At 55.1% G+C, this 17,801-nt stretch overlaps 1 protein-coding gene across 9 annotated transcripts in view; it reads left to right on the top strand.

Moving 5' to 3' along the window:
* The window catches only part of RFLNA (refilin A), a 199,074-nt gene extending 183,302 nt beyond the window's left edge, over window positions 1-15,772 (top strand). For 7 of the 9 annotated variants that reach the window (XM_084996322.1, XM_084996323.1, XM_021072253.2 and 4 more), the window contains 2 exons: window positions 12,026-12,135; window positions 14,183-15,772. In XM_084996322.1, the coding sequence (XP_084852448.1) occupies window positions 12,026-12,117 (92 nt within the window). In that variant the 3' untranslated portion in view covers window positions 12,118-12,135; window positions 14,183-15,772. Of the gene's footprint in view, window positions 1-88; window positions 1,526-3,217; window positions 3,385-3,956; window positions 4,251-12,025; window positions 12,136-14,182 lie in introns of those variants that run through there. The other 2 variants (XM_084996325.1, XM_084996324.1) reach the window with 2 other exon arrangements.
* Window positions 15,773-17,801: the final 2,029 nt, after the last annotated feature.

Genomic DNA, 17,801 nt, shown 5'->3' with positions numbered 1-17,801 from the left:
TGCCCCTTGCTCCTTAGTCCAAACTTGGGTGGGCCCTGAAATCTCTCTGAATCTTTAAAAAATATCCATTCCCACCTTGTATCTCCAGACATTATCATCTGATTGGTAGAAGCTGCGACAGGGCGTCAAGGTTTCTCAAAGCTCCCCAGGTGATTCTAGTGTGCTGCGAAGTTTGGGAACTCCGTGTCTTAGACCCAAATCATGTGTTGAATTTGAACTTTGGTTTCTCTTTAGGGAGGCTGGGGGGCGAGAGAGGCATTTGGGACTTCCAGGGATTGATAGATGTGACCCAGGCCGTTTGCAGTGAACTTGATCCTGCTGTCTGAACGCGCCAGCCTTCCTGCAAGAATGTCTTGGACTTGGCACAATTGAATGGGGGATATTTGGGCTGCTCACGTTGGGACTAAATCCCTGTGGTGTCCCACACAATGGGGCTTGGAGGAAAGGGACAAGGGACCAGCCTTCCCCTTTATTCTTCAGCTGACCCAGAATCCTTCTTATAGAAGGTTTTTCTGGCTGCTTTTTTTCTGCCAGCCAGGCCAGCCAGAGGCAGCCATAAGAACAGTGTGCCTGGCTTACTTGTCTTGGCTGTCCTAGTTGATTTTAGTTTTTTCCCCTCCTTGCTAACTAGATGCCAGGTATGGAGTGGCACTGTCTCTGATCTTTTTAATTTGGCTCCAAGGCAAAATCCGGGACTGTTTCTGCGAAAGTCCTGACATCTGTATTTAAATAGCCTTTCCAGGTGCTAGGAACTGTTCTGAGCTCTTTCCTTTCATCAACTCATTTCATGTTCACAGTATCCCTATGAAGTATGTAGGTGCTCTATTACACCCATTTTCCAGAGGTGGAAGCTGAGGCACAGAGGTTAATGATTTGCCCAAGGTGGGTAAGTGGCCCTGCTGGAATCGAACCCAGGAAATTGGGCTTTGGAGTCTCTACCCTTAAACCTAACATCATCCTTCTTTTCACTGTGTAGCGAATTAACTACCTGAGTGGTGAGTTTTTTTTTTTTTTTTTAATTAAAAAAAAAATGCCTGGGAATCCACTGGATTTGGAGATGTTGCTTCCCCCCCCCACACACACCCATGGCATGCAGGAGTCCCTAGGTCAGGGATTGAACCCACACCACAGCAGCAACTCGAGCCATCCATCAGAGTGGCAATGTCAGATCCTTAACTGCTGGAGCCACCAGGGAACTCCATGGTGACGACGTTTTTAATAAGAAGAGAGGAAACAATTGCCATGGGCAACCTCTTCTTAGCCCCTGGGCCTGCAGCAGGGGCCCCGGTCACCTAAGTTACTGTCACGCAGGGCGCCCCACCTCCTGGTTAACTCCTGTTAAAGGTTGCTAATCTGGTGTTTAACGACGCCCTGCTTGCAGATGACTCACTGAGAACGCATTCCAGGCGCAGACAGAGGCAAAATATGGGCTGCCGACCTCGCACAAAGGGACAGAAACCGCTCCTGCATCTTGGAGCCGATGGTTTCAAATGCCCAGAAAGAGGCTGGTGGCAAACAGGACCAGGTTCGCATTGCCCCCCGCCCGCCTTTGTGTTGTGTGTCACGCTGTATGACTCTTGAGTCTCAACCTGGGGTAGGTGTCTATGCTCTGACACCCAGTTCCCAGCACTGCCTTTCCAGTCAAAGTGGGGAGCACGTGCCCCAGCCAGGGGGGTGAGCTGTAGTTCTGTCCCCACCCCCAGGCCACTGAGGTCCTCACCAGCTTGTCACCCTCTTTATTATGCTAGACGTGCATGTTAAATTTGCTCACGCTTCACTCCCTCGGAGAGGTCCCAGTGTCCCCCACTTTGTTTTCATAAACTGGACTGACCTTCCGGACAGTACCCCCTGGATGTAGGGATGTAGGGTAACTGGCTGGCTGGGATGTTGCACCCCAAGACATTTTTAAAGGTACTGAGGACCAGGCTGGGTGTTATGAGCCCCCTACCCCCACCCTACCTTGACCGTAAATTTTTCTTGCTCATTCTTTGGAACCAAGATGGTAATGTTCCTAGGAATTCCCACACCAAATGGTGATCTGAGACTCATTCGTCACACCAGTACTTACTGAGCACTTACTATATGTGAGGCACCGCTTTAAGCCATGGGTGACATAGCGGTGAACAAGATGCTCAAGGTCTCTGCCCTCCTGGAACTGGCATTCTAGTGGGAGAGACAGTCGCCAACTTAAATATGTGCTAGAGTACCAGGTGGATTGTTAAATGCCCTTATGACAAAAAGTAGGTGAGGGTGGAGCTCCTTTAGACAGGGTGGTCCAGGAAGTGACATTTAATGGACACCAGAAAAAAATGAGAGAGTGACCTTTGTGGTTTTGGGGCTGAAGTGTGTCAGTTCACGAGAATGGCAAGTGCAAAGGTCCTGAGGCAGGAGCAAGATAGCGAGGTTGAGTGGCAACGGTGAGGCTGGCAGAGGCCAGCTCAGGGACTTGCAGACCAAGCTGAGGGCAGAAAGTAAAATTCCATCTGGTCTTTTAAACATGTATTTGTGACTGTTTTATTTTTATTTTTTAAAAGGCTCCAAGGGCTCCCATACCCCCTAAATTAGAAACCCAAATCAGAGACCTGACTGAGAGGTGCCCATGCAGAACAGGCTCTGTGGAGGGCTTGGCTCCATGGGCGGGGGGTGGGGTTGGGAAGGCTGCTCTCCTGCAGGGCACCGCTGGCCCAGGCTGCCTGCCGGGCCAGCAGAAGTTTGCCTGTCAGCCGCATTTATCCCACAAATATTTAAGCCAGGCAGGGTGAGGGCCACAGCTGTGAACAAGACAAGTCTGTGCCACCTTCGAGCACCCGGGCCGGGACCGCCAGCTCCAGATTGGGGAAGCAGCCCGTGTCCTTCCTCCCTGTCTGGCCCAGCCAAGCTGTGGGACTCAGGGGGCACTGCGGAGAAAGGGTTGTGCTCCCAGGAAGGGTGAGTGAGTGCGTGTGGCAGACACCTAGCTCCTCCAGTTAATGTGGCTGCTTGGGGAACTAGCCCTGTCCCACTGTGCTGCCCCAGGGAGCTCACAGATGACATTTGGGATCTCAAGTCGTGCTCTCTGGGGTGCATGTTTGAGGGTACAGCCACCATGGGGGCGGGTGAGCTGATGACACATCACTGATCTCTGATGAAGGGCTTGGCCCACTGTGGAGTGGTGACAGGAGGTGCCAGTCTTTGCTGTCACCTCCTCAGGTGTGGGCCTGGGTTTTCTCGTATCCAGTGTCCTGGGCCGCATCGTGTGTTGCTCCTGTCAGCCCATCCGATCTCCCAGGGTCTGTTTATACATCGAGTGTGCTTCTGAGTGCACACTGGAGAGTTGCCCTAAGGATGAGGCACTGCTTCCCTGGACCCAGATCCTGAGAGGAGCCCTTGGGGGACCACGTCCAGGTAGAACTCGTGGTGGGGAGTGAGTTGTCTTTGCCCCATCCTTAAAAATTTCCTGGGGCTGCCCAGCTCTTTGAAATCTTGGTTACAACTGCCTCTTAGGATCTTGGCTGTCACCATGCCTGCTCACCCCCACCTCCCAAGGGTGAGGCCAGAGAAGGAAGGGAGTTAGGAATTTAGGGAGTTAGTGCCTAGGATTAGGAAGGATGGAAGGTCAGATGGATGGGTAAATGGATGGGTGGATGGACATATGGATGGATAAGAGGACAGGTGGATGAATGGATAAATGGATGGATAGACGGATGGACAGGTGAGTGGATGGATGGATGGAGAGATAAATGGGTAGATAGGTGGATGGACAGGCAAATGGATAGGTAGATGGATGGATGGGGGATGGATGAATGGTCGAGTGGATGAAGGTATGGACAGAGGATGAATAAATGGATGGATGGATGGAGGATGGATGAATAGATGCACAGACAGAAGGACAGACAATTGGAAAGAGAAATGGATGGATGAATGGATGGACAGATGGCCTGAGGAGACAGGGGTCAGCCGGCATGGTCCCCTTGCAGGCTCACAGGTGTATCCCTGACCAGCGAAGGTGCCTGAGCAAGCGCAGGTGGAAGAGAGCCAGGTGTGTCAGGTGGAGGAGGGTGGAGCCTGTTTGCAGAAAGGGAGACCACGAGGAGCCAGAAACCCTGGCGCCTCCTTTCAGCCCCTGTCTGCTTGATCCTGGATGAAGTGGCCTCCAGCAGAAATTCGGCAACACGTCTGACAGCCGCATCTCTGTGAAAGGCTCACCTGTCTGAGACGATCTACCTGTAGCTTTCGTGTGAAAAGAAGACAAATAGGCTCACACCTGCCAGGTACTCCGGGGATGAGGGAACAAGCAGGAACCACTTTCCTAGGGAAATGCCACCAGGTGGGGACTGACAGGGACTCTCCTTTTTTCCCTGGGGACTCCTGGCCTCCCTGCTGGGGTGGGGGGAACGGATATGTCACAAAGGGGCTGGAAGTCTGAGATCCAGATGTCAGCCGGGCCCGTTCCCCCTGAAAGTCTAGGGAAGGACCTTCCCATGCGTCTGTCCCAGCTTCTCGTGGTGACTGGCCACCCTTGGCTTGTGGACGCATCCCTCCGCCTCTGCCTCCATCCCACGTGGCTTTCTTCCTTCTCTGTTTCCCATGTCTAAAGTTCCCTCTTTTTATAAGGACACTGCCATGTTGAATTAGGGCCACCCCGCCCAGCGGGACCTCATCTGAACTTGATCACAGCTGAAAAGACCCTATTTCCAAACAGAGTCCCCTTTATGGGTTCTAGGGGTTAGGACCTGAACATAACTTTGTGTGGGGGTCACAAGCCAACCCACCACCATCCTGCTCACTTGGGTCCACCTGTCTGATGGTCTTGGGGAGTAGCTCAGTCCTTCAGCCCTGTCTCCAATCTCTGGTACTGTGTTTGCTCAGCTTCATTGCTTTGAGTTTTAGACTCCAGGCCTGTGCCATTTGGGGTCTCCTGGGCTCCCTCAGCCTGGCCCCGGTCACCTCCTCTGTAGTACCATGTTGGGGATGGGCAAAGAGCCTTTTGGAGTTCCCCCCTCCCTACCCTGATTTGCCACCAAGGCCTTTCATAAGAAGGATGAGAGGAGTTCCTGTTGTGGATCAACAGGTTAAGAACTCACCTAGTATCCATGACGACCACAGGTTCAATTCCTGGCCTTGCTCAGTGGGTTAAGGATCCGGTGTTGCTGTGAGTGGTGGTGTAGGTTGCAGGTGCAGCTCAGATCCCGCATTGCTGTGGCAATGGCATAGGCTGGCAACTGCAGCTCTGATTTGACCCGTAGCCTGGGAATTTCCATATGCTGAAGAAAAGAAAGAAAGAAAGAAAAGAAAAGAAAGGAAAGAAAGAAAGATGAGAATTCTTGAGGCTTAAATGGCCCTCCTTGGGTCGCTTTTCTCATGGCTTCGTAGGTGAAGTTCAGCGTCAACCTTAGCCCAGCATGGAAACTTTTGGTCTCTAATCTCAATGCACAGTGAAGTTAAGTTTAATTTCAATCGCAGCAAAAGCCATCTCTTGCCAGTAAGGTCAGTGGCTTTGAGAAGGGCCAGATGCATAGACAGAAGAGTGGATGGGTGGATGGATAAATGGATGGATAGACGGATGGACAGTCCTTACAAAGGCTCCCTGTGGCTTTGGTGAGGGTGTCTCTCCCCTGTACCAGTGTGTGGTCTCCCTGGCCCTTCCTCCTGCCTCTCACCCTCCATGGAGGGGGAGCTTGATACTTCCTGACTGAAGGGAAAACTGGAGGCTCTGAGGGTCCCAGTGTGGGCTTCAGACACATCCCACGCTGTGGCAGGTGGCGGGGGGCACTGTGCGTCACCCAGGCTGGGGCACGAACACCACCGTATTGTCTCTACCTGTCCCTGCCAGCCCAGCAGAGACCCTGGGTCAGGCTGGGCCGTCTCGGGGTGGCACGGAACTCTCACAGCAAGGGCTTATCTTCCTCTGCCGTCCTCTGGGCTGAGCCCTGTACCTCAGCCAGAAAGGGGGAGCTCTGCAGAGTGCACAATGTATCTTTACTTGCAGCCATCCTGTATTTACCCTGGGGAAGGCACATGACTCAGTGGGTGAGGTGGGTGGGGCCTGGGGGCGGAGGGCAGCCTGCTGCCCACTGTTCCCTGGGTCCGGCTGCCTCTAAGGAGCCAGGCTGGAACAGGGCTCTCCGGGTCCCTAGAAGGGGCTGGAAGCTGGAGGCTGGTCCAGCTGTGTTGCCACCCCAGGTGTGGGGCACAGTGTCTGGGAGACAGGGGTCTGGCCTTCAGCTCTCTACATCTCTGCACCAGGGACTCAGCTGATCTGCCCCTGCTCCTGCCCCCCAGGGGGCCCGAGGACACTGCCCAGCCTGCACCCTGGGAATCTGGGCTGTGGGCCTCACCAATGGCACAGCCTCACGGCACAGATAAGCCAACTGAGGCACAGTGAGCAGGTGGCTGGAGGTGATGTCTCTTGCTAGGTCCTTTTCAGAGAAGAACAAGAACCCGGGCCTTTGGGGAAATGAGCTGGGGTGCGGCTGCCCCAGGATTGGGGGGTGGGGAGGAGAAGTGTGCCTGGGGGCTTCCTTTGCTACAGATGGCCCAGACCAGGCTAGCATGTGCAGCAGCAGCAGGGGGTCCCCTGGGCGGGAGCCTGAGCCCCCTCTTTGGCCTGCCCCCACCCTGGTGGCTCCAATCAGAATGTGACCCCATCTCTGAGAAGCATCTGTCCAGTGTGGCTCTGGGACTGCTTTTGTGAGGTCAGCAGTGTGCCTTCCAGGCCTGCTCCCAGCCATTTTGATGTTAAGATAGCGCTGCAGGAGTTCCCATCATGGCGCAGTGGAAATGAATCTGACTAGGAACCATGAGGTTGTGGGTTCGATCCCTGGCCTCACCCAGTGGGTTAAAGATCCGGTGTTGCTGTGATCTGTGGTGTAGGTCACAGATGTGGCTTAGATCTGATGTGGCTGTGGCTGGCAGCCACAGCTCCGATTCGATGACTAGCCTGGGAACCTCCATAAGCTGTGGGTGTGGCCCTAAGAAGCAAAAAAAAGAAAAAAGGAAAGAAAAGAAAAAAAGATAGCGCTGCAGCTGCAAGGCTGGGCTCTGAGCAATATCCGTGGCTGTGGGGCAGCCAGGAGCTTCCACCATCTCCCACACTGCGTCCGGCCTTGGGCCTCAGCAATGACTTCCGGAGCTGTTCTGTCGCCCAGGCCCCTGGATGCCAGCCTGCATCTGGGTTTTCAGCTGCTTCCCCTATCCCAGGGGGTGGATTCTAGATGTTTTTTCCACCAGGGGCTCTTTGGAAAATTGTGCCCAGAGCTCCAGCTTCTTGGCCCAGCCTGTGAGGTCAGCCTTGTCTCCTCTGCTGGCAGCTAGTCAGTTGTAGAGTGAGATCTGGCTGGAAGGGGGCCCTGAATGTGCCCTCGAGCTGTGGTGGGAGGTTTGGGTGGACCTGAGAGGGATGGTGGTACCCAGCTCTGCACGGAATGCTTTGCCTCCCAAGGAAATCCTCCCTACTCCTGAGCTTGGGAATTATTCTTCCTCGGGGGTGGGGGGTGATAAAAACCGGTAGCAGGCGGCCCGTCCCTCCCTCCAGCCCTTGTACCTGTTGGGAGAGAAGAGACACCCGAAAACCTTAGCATCCATGTTCACATGCTCTCACATGCTTGCATCATCCTCTCTCCTCTTCATGTCCACATGTCACCCCCTTCTTGAGCAAGAAGAGCCCTGAAAGGCACCGTGCCTCATCCAACCCACATGGTGACCAGCGCATAGTAGGTGCTCAGCAAACCCCTGCACACATGTGAGAACATGCTGTACTTCAGATAGTCTTTGGGGAGAGAGTATGATCCTGTATGAACATCAGCTTGTGGGCTTTTACACCTGAGGTCAGTGGGGATTTAATAGAGCCACAGAAGCCGCGGGAAGTGCCTGAATCTTGTCACTATTTTCTTTTAAATTTAAATCTCCTGAAATGATATGTGCTTGCCTCTGGAAGGTAGGAACAGGGTTGTCTCAAGGTCAAGGGTGTGGATTATACTCTCCCCAGAGGACCCCCATCCCCACCCCTTGAACCTTTGTGAACCGTGCTCATGATAGAAGCCGACTTGTACACAGTGCTCGCTCCATGCCCGGCACTGTCCACACGCTTATACACTTTGAATCACTCAGTCCTAACTGTACCTGGTGTGGGGGGTAGGGGGGTGTGTGCTCCTGTTGCCCCACTATGGGGACAGGAGGCTGCAGCCCTAAGAGGGGAGTTGTTTGCCCCGGCCCCACCGTGCATGAGCTTCCTATCACCCCTGTAACAAATGGCCGCGTACATAATGACTTAAAACAACCCATATTTAATATCTTATGGTTCCGAAGGTTAGGAATCTAAACTATGTCTCACGGGCTAAAATCCAGGATCTTGGCAAAGACGTCCTTTCTCGGTGCTCTAGGGGAGAAGCCTTGCCTTGTCCACCTTCTAGACGCTGCCCACACTCCTTGGCCTGCGGCCCCTTCCTCCCTCCCTATGGCAGCAGCATAATCTTCAGTCTCTCTCTGCCGCCAACCCTCCTGCCTCCTCCTGTTCACTTACAAGGACTTTGTGATGACATCGAGCCCACAGGAACATCCAGGACAGTCTTCTATCTCAAGGTCCTTAACCACGTTGGCAGAGTCCCTTTTGCCCTATATGGTCACACGTTTCTGGATTCCAGGGACTAGGATGTGCACAGCTTTCAGGTCATTCTTCCACCTGCCACGCCCAGCAAGGGAGAGAGGGGGCCACCTTGAGGACAGCTGCTGGGGGCCTGTGGGGACCCCCCTTCTTTCTCCAAGTCTCGGATCTTCTCTTCTTGTGGTCCTTCCTCTGTCCCTGTACTGGGGACACCATCTGAGGCTGTGGTGACCATGTCCATAGGCTGATACCAAATTTGAAGACAGGTGTGGACCTGGCCTGGGGGGCTCACAGATTGGGGGGCAGGGTGCTGCTTTGCTCATGAGGTCCTTCCTTTGGCTAGCATGGGGTCTGCGAGGTACCAGGCCCTGGAGCCAAGGAGGTCATCAGGTCCTGAGTCTTAAGGAGCTCACAGTCTGGGGGTGACAGACACACAAAGGGGTCACGGCCATAGAGGCCAGCAGGTGGGATCTCCAGGGACCCCGCAGAAGATGACTGGGAAGACAGGGAGCTGGGGACTGAGTTGTTGCACTAGGACCAAGTGAGAAGGATCAGAAAGACATTTCTGAGAGAGGGAACAGCATACACCAAGGCGCAGAGGCAGCCTGGGGCATGGCCAAGGCTGGTGAAAGACGGGCAGAGTCCTGTGTGGGTAGTTCCCTGATCCTGTGTATGAGGGCAAGCCTGCTCTGAGCAGGAGATGACAGGACAGGACTTGGAGCTGCAGTGCAAGTCCTGTGGGTAGGAGAGGGAACAGAGGAGCATGGGTGAGGGTCAAGAGTCTGTGGCCAGACCACCAAGGTTTAAACTCCAGCTCTGGGAGTTCCCGCTGTGGCCCAACAGGATTGGTGGCATCTTGGGTGCACTGGGATGCAGGTTCCATTCCCAGCCCAGCACAGTGGGTTAAGGATCCAGCATTGCCACAGCTGTGGCTTAGGTTGCAACTATAGCTTGGATCTGATCCCTGGCCTGGAACTCCATATGCCACGGGGCAGCCAAAAAAAACCCAAAAAGCAAGACAACAGCAGCAACGAAAAACCACCCAGCTCTGCCTCTTCCTAGCTGTGTGGCCTCAGGCAAGTTACTTAGCCACTCTGAGCCTTAGTTTCACATCTATGAAATGGGGATACCAGTAACAGCTCCCTCCCATGATTGAATGAGTGAAAATATGGTGTGCTCAGAGAAGTGCCTGCTGCAGATAAAACTTAAAAAACATCAGCTGCTGTGATCTAGGTGAGGACAAGGAAGGCCCTGTGAACGAGGTGGATGAGGGACCCACACCCCACGTCTCCTGAGCTGATTGAGCACTTGGTGATTGAGCAGAGGCAGGGCAATAAGTGGCCTTGCATGGGGCAGCTGCTGTACTTGCATAGGTTAGTTTCACTATGTGATGCTATGTAACAAACATCTCCAAAGCAGTCACGTCGGTCAGACAGTAGAGGTTTCCTTCCGGCTCTCACTGAATGGTCATCATGGCTTGACCATGATGTGGAGCCTGGGCGGTCTGCCTCTGGGAGGAACTGAGGGTCAAATGCTGGCGAAGTAGCCACCATCGTGAATGATGCCTCCAAAGGAAGAGGGAACTCTAAAGGGTCTTGCACTGGCAGTGAAATCCTTGGTCTGGAGGTGACACGCATCACAGGCTGAACTTGTCATGTGCCCCTATCCCCCAGGGGGCTGGGATGTATGCTTCCCGCTGTGTGGGTGGAGGCCGAGAGCTGGGACTGGCTGATGATGGGTTGGTATTTGCGAGCCCACACAGGACATAAAAAAGAAGGAAAAACTGAGGGCTGATTTGCAGACGTGAGGTTCCCCAGCTCAAGTCCGGGCTTGCGGTCAGGGTAGAGCCTTATCTGATGGGAAGAAGTCACGGCGAATGCTGAGGATTCTGCCAAGTGCTACTTTAGAAGGTTCTGGAGAGGCTCCTGGTCCGGTCACGTGTCAGATTTCTCCTTCAAAATGCTTGCTTTTCTGGGTCCTCCTGTGGATTTAGTGTCACTGGAGGATGGTTGGGTGCTGAAGGTTTTCCTGGGACAGTGTGGGAGGGGAGAAGAAGCCCAGAGGGCTAAGTCTGGGATAAAGAGCTTCTCCTACCTCAGCTCAGAGTGGCTTGGGGCTGAACCTGGGGTTGAGGGGTGGACTGCAGGGTAGGATGGGGGATCTCCTGCCACTTCCCTGAGAGGAGAACTGGGTGGCAGTGGTCTTTGACTCTTTGTTGCCCCAAGGTGTGGACTTCAGGGATTGACTTGGAAGGGGGAGCAGGAAGCAATTTCTCTGCATATACCTGAAGGGGCTCTTTCCCAAGGGGGCTATAGATAGCTGCCTTTAATCACAGTATTCTCTTTTTCCACCTTGATGAAAGTCTTCTGGTTGCAAGTGATAGAAAAGTAACTTAAGTTGTCTTGAGCCACAAAGTGAATTTGCTGGGGCTCACGACTAAGTTGGCTTCAGGCATGGATTGATCCAGGCTGTCGGTATTGGCAAGACTTGACCTTTTGCCATCTTTGACCCCTGCTCTCCTCCATATTACTTCACTTCTGGATAGGTTTTACTCAAGTGGTGTCAAGTTGCCCCCCCTCCCCCGGCCCAACCACCACATGATTAGGTACCTCAAGGTGGCTTTCCCCATAACTCAGAAAACCTGGGCAGGCCTCTTCGGTTCAACTCAAGTCACAGGCCCATGCCTAAACCTATCCTTGTCCTTGAGGAGGCACAAATAGGTGCTGGGCAAAACCCAGTGCCCACACCCTCCTTCCTGAGATGTTCCCACCTGTGTTCCCTCCCCCTGCAGATGTGTCACAGCACAGGTGTGGCAGGAATCCCCTCCCTCCCCCTCGAGGAGTTGCCTCCAGCCCTGAGCTGCACCCTTTCCAAGGACGAGTGCATTTTACAGCCCCTCCAAGAGCTTTGACCTGCCTGTCACCAAGGGGGGCTTGGTGTGCGCTGAGCAGTATAGAAAGAGGCCATTACCATGTCCCCTTATTGCGATGCCTGGGAACTGGGGGGCAGGCATGGTGGGGCGCCATAGGCATCTGAGTGCTTGGATTCCACAGAAGGATACAGGCATGGGCTTTTTTATTTATTTATTTATTTATTCTTTTCTTTTTTTTCCTCCGTTTTCTTTTTTGGCCGCTCCATGGCATATGGAGTTTCCCAGGCCGGGGATCAGATCTGAGCTGAAATTGCAACCTACACTGTCAGTGCCAGATCCTTTAACCCACTGTGCTGGACTAGGGATCGAACCTGTGTCCGGGTTCTGCGGAGATGCCACTGATCCTGTTGCACCACAGTGGGAACTGCTGGGGTGGGCTTCTTGATGGTTCCCACAAAGCAGACTAAGCTGGGGCTGGAGGGTGCAGGGTGACCCTTTTGCCCGGCAGAGAGCTGAGGCTGCAGTGGTGAAAGGCTGCTCTTGTGACCCTGTGTCCCTGACTCTCCCCATAGCCCCCTGCCCTCCCCCCAAGTGCCCTGGCTCGAGAGATGAGGCCCCGGATGCTGCCTGTGTTCTTTGGGGAGAGCATCGAAGTGAACCCTGAACCCACACACGAGATCCGGTGAGTGGGGCTGCTTGGCCGGGTGGGGGTGGGGCAGGGGCTGGTCCTGACCCCCTAGAGGGTAGGGGAGGCCAGGCTAGGGGGCTCCCCTCCCTTAGGCAGCCCCTCTGGGCACCGCACCCTGAGGAGGCACAGCCATGATTCGAAGAGACTCTGTTCCCAGGCAGCCTTCCCTGTCCCCTGTCCCCTGTCCCCCATCCCCCGTCCCAGGCTCACATTCGGCCATTTATTTGCACACTAACCTTCACCTCCAACCGGGCTGATTTAATTTTATTATTTTACTTTTTTTTTTTTTTTTTTTTTGACTGTGCCTGAGGCACCTGGAAGTCCCAGGGCCAGGGATCGAACCCACACCATAGCAGTGGCCTGAGCCACAGCAGTGACAATGCTAAATCCTTAACCTGCAGAGCCATCAGGAAACTCCTGATTTTTATTTCAAATCCAATCACCCAGAGAGTTTGGAAAACAATCAACATAACCCCTCACACACCTAATGCAACTCCCTCTCCCCTCCCGTCCTGCCAGGTTTTTAGGGATCTGTAACCAAACTCTATGGGCAAACCAGGACCCTCTTTCCCACTCAGTGTTTCCCTCAGAGTGTGTGAACACTGCATCCAGGTGACTGTAATTTCGCACCTTTATCTCCCAAGGAGCCCACTTGTGTATTAGGTGCCCTCCCACGTGGAGGCATCTCAGGTGGCACCTGGCCTTCTGTGTTCAGGCGTTTCCCATCCACAGCTTTCCTCCAGCCATCTGCCCTCCTGAGAAGCCTTCTGGGGGTCAGGCTTCCAGAAGATGGAGTCTCGGGTCTTTGGGTCTCACCCGCGTACCCACGGGGCTCTCAGGATGGATTTGTCCATGTCATCCTGGGCAGCCAGGAGGTGACGCGCACTGCCTCCTGCTCCTCTGGCTCTGGATATGGTCCCCGGAAAAAAACAGGTCCACTTTATAGGTTTCTCTTCCCAACAAGCTCTCCTTTTTAGTTTTTATTATCAGAGGTCCCAGCAGGAGTGGCAAGAGCTGCCTGGGCCCTGAGGACCACGGCTTCCCTTCCCAGATGGATCACCTGCAGGGTGCGGTCAGGATGGGACAGGTGAAGTCCCCGCCCCCTCCCTGGAGCTCTTCCTTCCAGTGCAGTTCTCTGGGAGCAGAGCTGGGGGACAAGGCGCGGTAGGTCCCTCGGGAGTGGGTCACTTATCTTGAGGTGCTGAGGCTACTTTGGGAGAAATTTATTTTGATAAAATTTCAAATTTATGGAAAAATCACAGGAAGAGTACAAGGAACAGAGTTCCCGTTGTGGCTCAGCAGGTTACAAACCCGGCTAGTATCCATGAGGACTCGGGTTTGATCCTTGGCCTCGGTCAGTGGGTTAAGGATCCAGCGTTGCCACGAGCTGTGGTGTAGGCTGCAGACATGTCGTGGATACCACATTGCTGTGTCTGTGGCGTAGGCCTGAAGCTGCAGCTTTGATTTGGCCCCCGGCCTGGGAACTTACAAATGCCATGGGTACGACCCTAAAAAACAAAAACAAAAACAACAACAACAAAAAAGAATACAAGGGACCTCCCATAAAATAGATTCATTGGTTCTTCTCGTCTTGCCCTGTTGGCTTGAATATTTGCTCGCGATCTCATTCTCCAGACACGAAACATTTTTTTCTGAACCATTTGGGATGTTGGTGACACGCTGACCTTGAACCCTGAAATACTCCAGCTGGTGTCCTTCCTAAGAACAGGGACATCCTCTCCCATAATGACAGTCCACTTGCCAAAACTGGGACAGCTAAAGTGCAAACACCACCACTGCCCAGTCAGATTCCACCCATGGCCCCCAAATGTCCTTTTAGGGCCTATTTTTATGCCAGTTCAGGATCCAGCCAGGGTCACGAGTGGCACTTAGTCATCATGCCTCTTGAGTCTCCTCCAGGCCGGCTCGGTCCCTCAGCCCTTCTTTGTCCTTTTGACCTTGGCATTTCCGAAGAGCCTGGGCGGTCCATGTTGTTCACGTGGGGGTCCTGGGCTCACCCGCATCCTCCCGCCCTCCTCAGCTGCAACTCGGAGGTCAAGTATGCCTCAGAGAAGCACTTCCGGGACAAGGTCTTCTATGCTCCGGTGCCCACGGTCACCGCCTACAGCGAGACGATCGTGGCAGCGCCCAACTGCACTTGGCGCAGCTACCGCAGCCAGCTGACCCTGGAGCCCCGGCCCCGCGCGCTGCACTTCCGCAGCACCACCATCATCTTCCCCAAGCACGCCAGCAGCTCCTTCCGCACCACCCTGCACCTCAGCCTGGGCCGGCCCCGCCGCTGGTTCACGGCCAGCGTGCAGCTGCAGCTGTGCCAGTGCCCTGGACCCAGCCTCCTGGGCCCTGCCGCGCTCTGATGGGTGGCCAGCCCTGCTGCCGGAGGACGGACTCTGCAATCACGATCGGTGGGCCGGAAGCTGGGGCCGGAGGGAGGTGGGAGGCCTGGCCGACTGCCTGGCCCGCTCCCCCGGCAGCATCCTGTCTGGTCTGCATGGCCAACTAATCAACACAACTATCTTATTAGCACCTACACAGCATGAGGCAGCGGGGGCCTGGCTGCTGGCCCACGAGGAGCACCTGGTGGGTAGGCAGTGGCTGTCCCGATGGGCAGGGAGAGGAGACATGGGCAGGGAGAGAAGGAGACGTGTGTCCTTGGCTGCCCTTGAAGCGGGGGACACCCTGAGTGCTGGCAGGAGGGAGGTGTCCCAGCCTTGGCTGGAGGTGGGTGCTCTTTAGCACCTGGGCCCCCCACCCCGCTGCCCCAGCTCCCAGGCTGCATGTGAGGGCAGAGGGGTGTCATCCAGGCACCACCACATGCTCCTGGAGAGGGCTGTTTCCGGAGCCGGACTTTGAACTGTGTGCAGCTGAACACCCAGAGCCGTGGCTTGGCAGCCTCTGTCGGACAGTGGACACTGATGCCGTGGCTAGTGTTGGAAGCGTGGGGAGCAGCCTGGGATGGACCAGCCTGAGCTGCCCAGGGCCTGAGCCCCAGTGTGCGGGATGAAGGGCAGAGCTGTCTGCACTGAGGCCTTTGAGCATTGTGTCCAGAGCCTCATCCCTGTTCGCCAGAGCGCTCGAGCCAGGTGCCCAGGGAGGCATGGAAGGGCTCAGAAATGACCACAGCCCCTACGCCAAGATCCCCAGCAGCTGACAGCTTAAAGAGATTCCGTGGGGGGGGGGCACCCTCACTCAGGCCTCCTGCCCCTCCTGTGATGACTCTTCCAGGACCAGTGCTGCTGGGCGCCCCTTACACATGCAGGTCGGGAGAGGGAGAGGATAAGCCAGGATGCTCGGGGCTGCCCAGGACGAATGCCCCAGAAGACCCTGATGTGGCCAAGGAGCTGCTGTCAGAGCTGAATGGATCCAGTGGATGGGGCCGCCCCCACCACTCCCCAGGCCGCCCCCTGCAATGTGGAGCAGAGGCTGGGGCTTTAGCTTCCTCGTCGGGGGCTGAGGGGTGACTCGGAGCTCACGTTCGGGGGAGGCAAAGTGACTGATATATTTTACGTATCTACGCAGACTGTGCTTGTTCTCTCCACAGAGATGCTTTCTGATTAACAAAGAAATAACTTAAGAATCAACTGATTATCTTAATAAAACATGCAAACCCAAAGAGGCTCCCTCTTCCTTGTTTCTGACACCCTCAGGGCCCACAAGGACAGGATTGGTTTTCACAGGCCCACGGTCCTTCCCCGCTGCGCACAGGACAGGGAGGCTCTGCAGGCTCAGAGCCCTGTGGCTGTCCCCCCATGTCAGGGGCACCACTTCCACCCAGGAGCTATGTTAAAAGTGCAGAGGCCCAGGCTCCAGGCTGGGACTTGTCTGGGGGACGATTTCAAGGAAGGTCCTGGGAATTGCATGTTTGATGCTCCCATGCTTTGCATTCTGCATGCTGGGCCTCGGTGGACCCCCCAACACCTGCCCTGTCCCTGGAGGAGGGCCCTGAGCTGCCTCCACTAAGCAGTGGCCTTGACCATGTTACAACATCTTCCCATCTTATCCTTGTCCTTGAGGGGCCTCTGGAACCCCAGACTGTGAGCGCAATGAGGGAGACATTAAGCAGCCTTGGAACATGTTCTTGAGAGAGGGGATTCTATGCAAACATGCATGCCTGGGGGGTACATCGCTGGCACCAGGAAGATTCAACTTTGCTTTCCAGTCACAACTCTAATCTGTCCACTTTGAAGGAAACATGGGCGGGGCTTCCCAACACGTGCAGTTATGGTGCCAGTGAATCCTCGACCTTGGCGGTGCCCCTGGGGTCCTTCTGCAAGAAGCCACCTCTGAGGCACACAAGCAGCTGATGGCCTCCAGCTATAGTGTTCCAGCTGCAGCCAGGCCCTTCCCGGTGCCCAGCCGGTGGGAGCTAGATGGGATGGGACCCCTTCCATGGGTCTTGGCTCTTGGTTGACCAAGACTTAGTCCCTGCTGGGTCCTGCTTCTGGTCCCTTTGTCTTTGCTGGTGTCACCCCTGATGGGCCTCATGCTCTCTGAACTCCATCTCAGTGTCTCCTTGGGGACCAGGTAGCATGCATGCCTCTGAGAAGCGAGCAAGGTCATTCTCTTGCACTTGGAATATTTCCAAGGGTCTTTTGGCTGCCAAAGGTTTTCTCCTTCCCTGGGGATGTTGGAACCCCAGCCTGCCTCTTGTACGCAGGGGGCTCCATGAGGCCCAGCCAGGGAGGAAGAGGAAGTTGGTGGGGCGCACGGGCTGTGGGCCCCCAAGCGCACCCCGGTTTTCCTCAGACCCCGGCAGAAAGAGGTGCTACTTTCCTCTAAATCCTGCCCCAGCCCTTTGGGAGTTCTAACCCCCAAATAAAGACTGGAGGCCAGTGTGCCCCGCTGCCCAGGCTCAGGATGCTGCCTGCAAAAGGTCCTTCCATCGACTGCCCTCCTCCCAGCCCCCCTTCCCGATCCCGATGCATCAGGCAAGCCCCCAGAGGGGCAGATGTCCCTCTCTAAGGCCCCTGGGAGGGGAAGGGCACGGCGCTGGAAAGAGCCTGTCCCTAATTTCTCTAAGCATCTGCAAAACGGGCACAGGGTCTCACCTCCCTGGTGGCTGGGACCGTAAAGCTTCTGCTGCAATTGAATTGAGCAGGGACCCTGGTGGGGGCAGCTCAGGGCGTCGTCCGTCTCTCGCAGGGGCAGGAACACTTCCCACGCTCAAGGGCTGGCTCTGGCCCACAAACACTCGTCCCGACTCCCTTCGCCTCCGCCTCTTCTGCTGTCACCCCTGCCAATCGCAGGCCTCACATCCAACCTGGAAGCCTCCCCTCCCCCATCCCCAACAGATACTCCGTCCACTGTCCCGTCTCCTCTCCCCAGAGTAGCCACAAGAACAGCAGCCGTGGCGGCTGATGCGTACACAGAGCACTCACTGCCTGCAGACGGCCCGGCCCCGCTGTCAGCATCTTACGCATTTAATCTTCCCAATGACTGTGAGGTGGCTGGTGACAAATTCTAACGAGGAAGCAGGATCTGGCTGAAATCCAGAGGCGGTGGGGTGGAAGGCAGCTTGCCACATGGCCAACACAGCTCAACCCTCGTAGCTTCCTGGAGAATCCTTGAAAACAAACCCATTTCTTTTTTGAGTCGTACCTGCAGCACATGTTACTTCCCAGGATAAGGGTCAAACTGGAGCT

This window comes from Sus scrofa, chromosome 14 (genome assembly GCF_054392235.1).
Source record: "Sus scrofa isolate SSC_HxYL_T2T_F1_AM1 chromosome 14, Sscrofa_HxYL_maternal_Yorkshire_Landrace_v2.0, whole genome shotgun sequence".
Classification (NCBI taxonomy): Eukaryota; Metazoa; Chordata; class Mammalia; order Artiodactyla; family Suidae; genus Sus; species Sus scrofa.
This window is presented reverse-complemented; position numbering and strand designations above follow the sequence as displayed.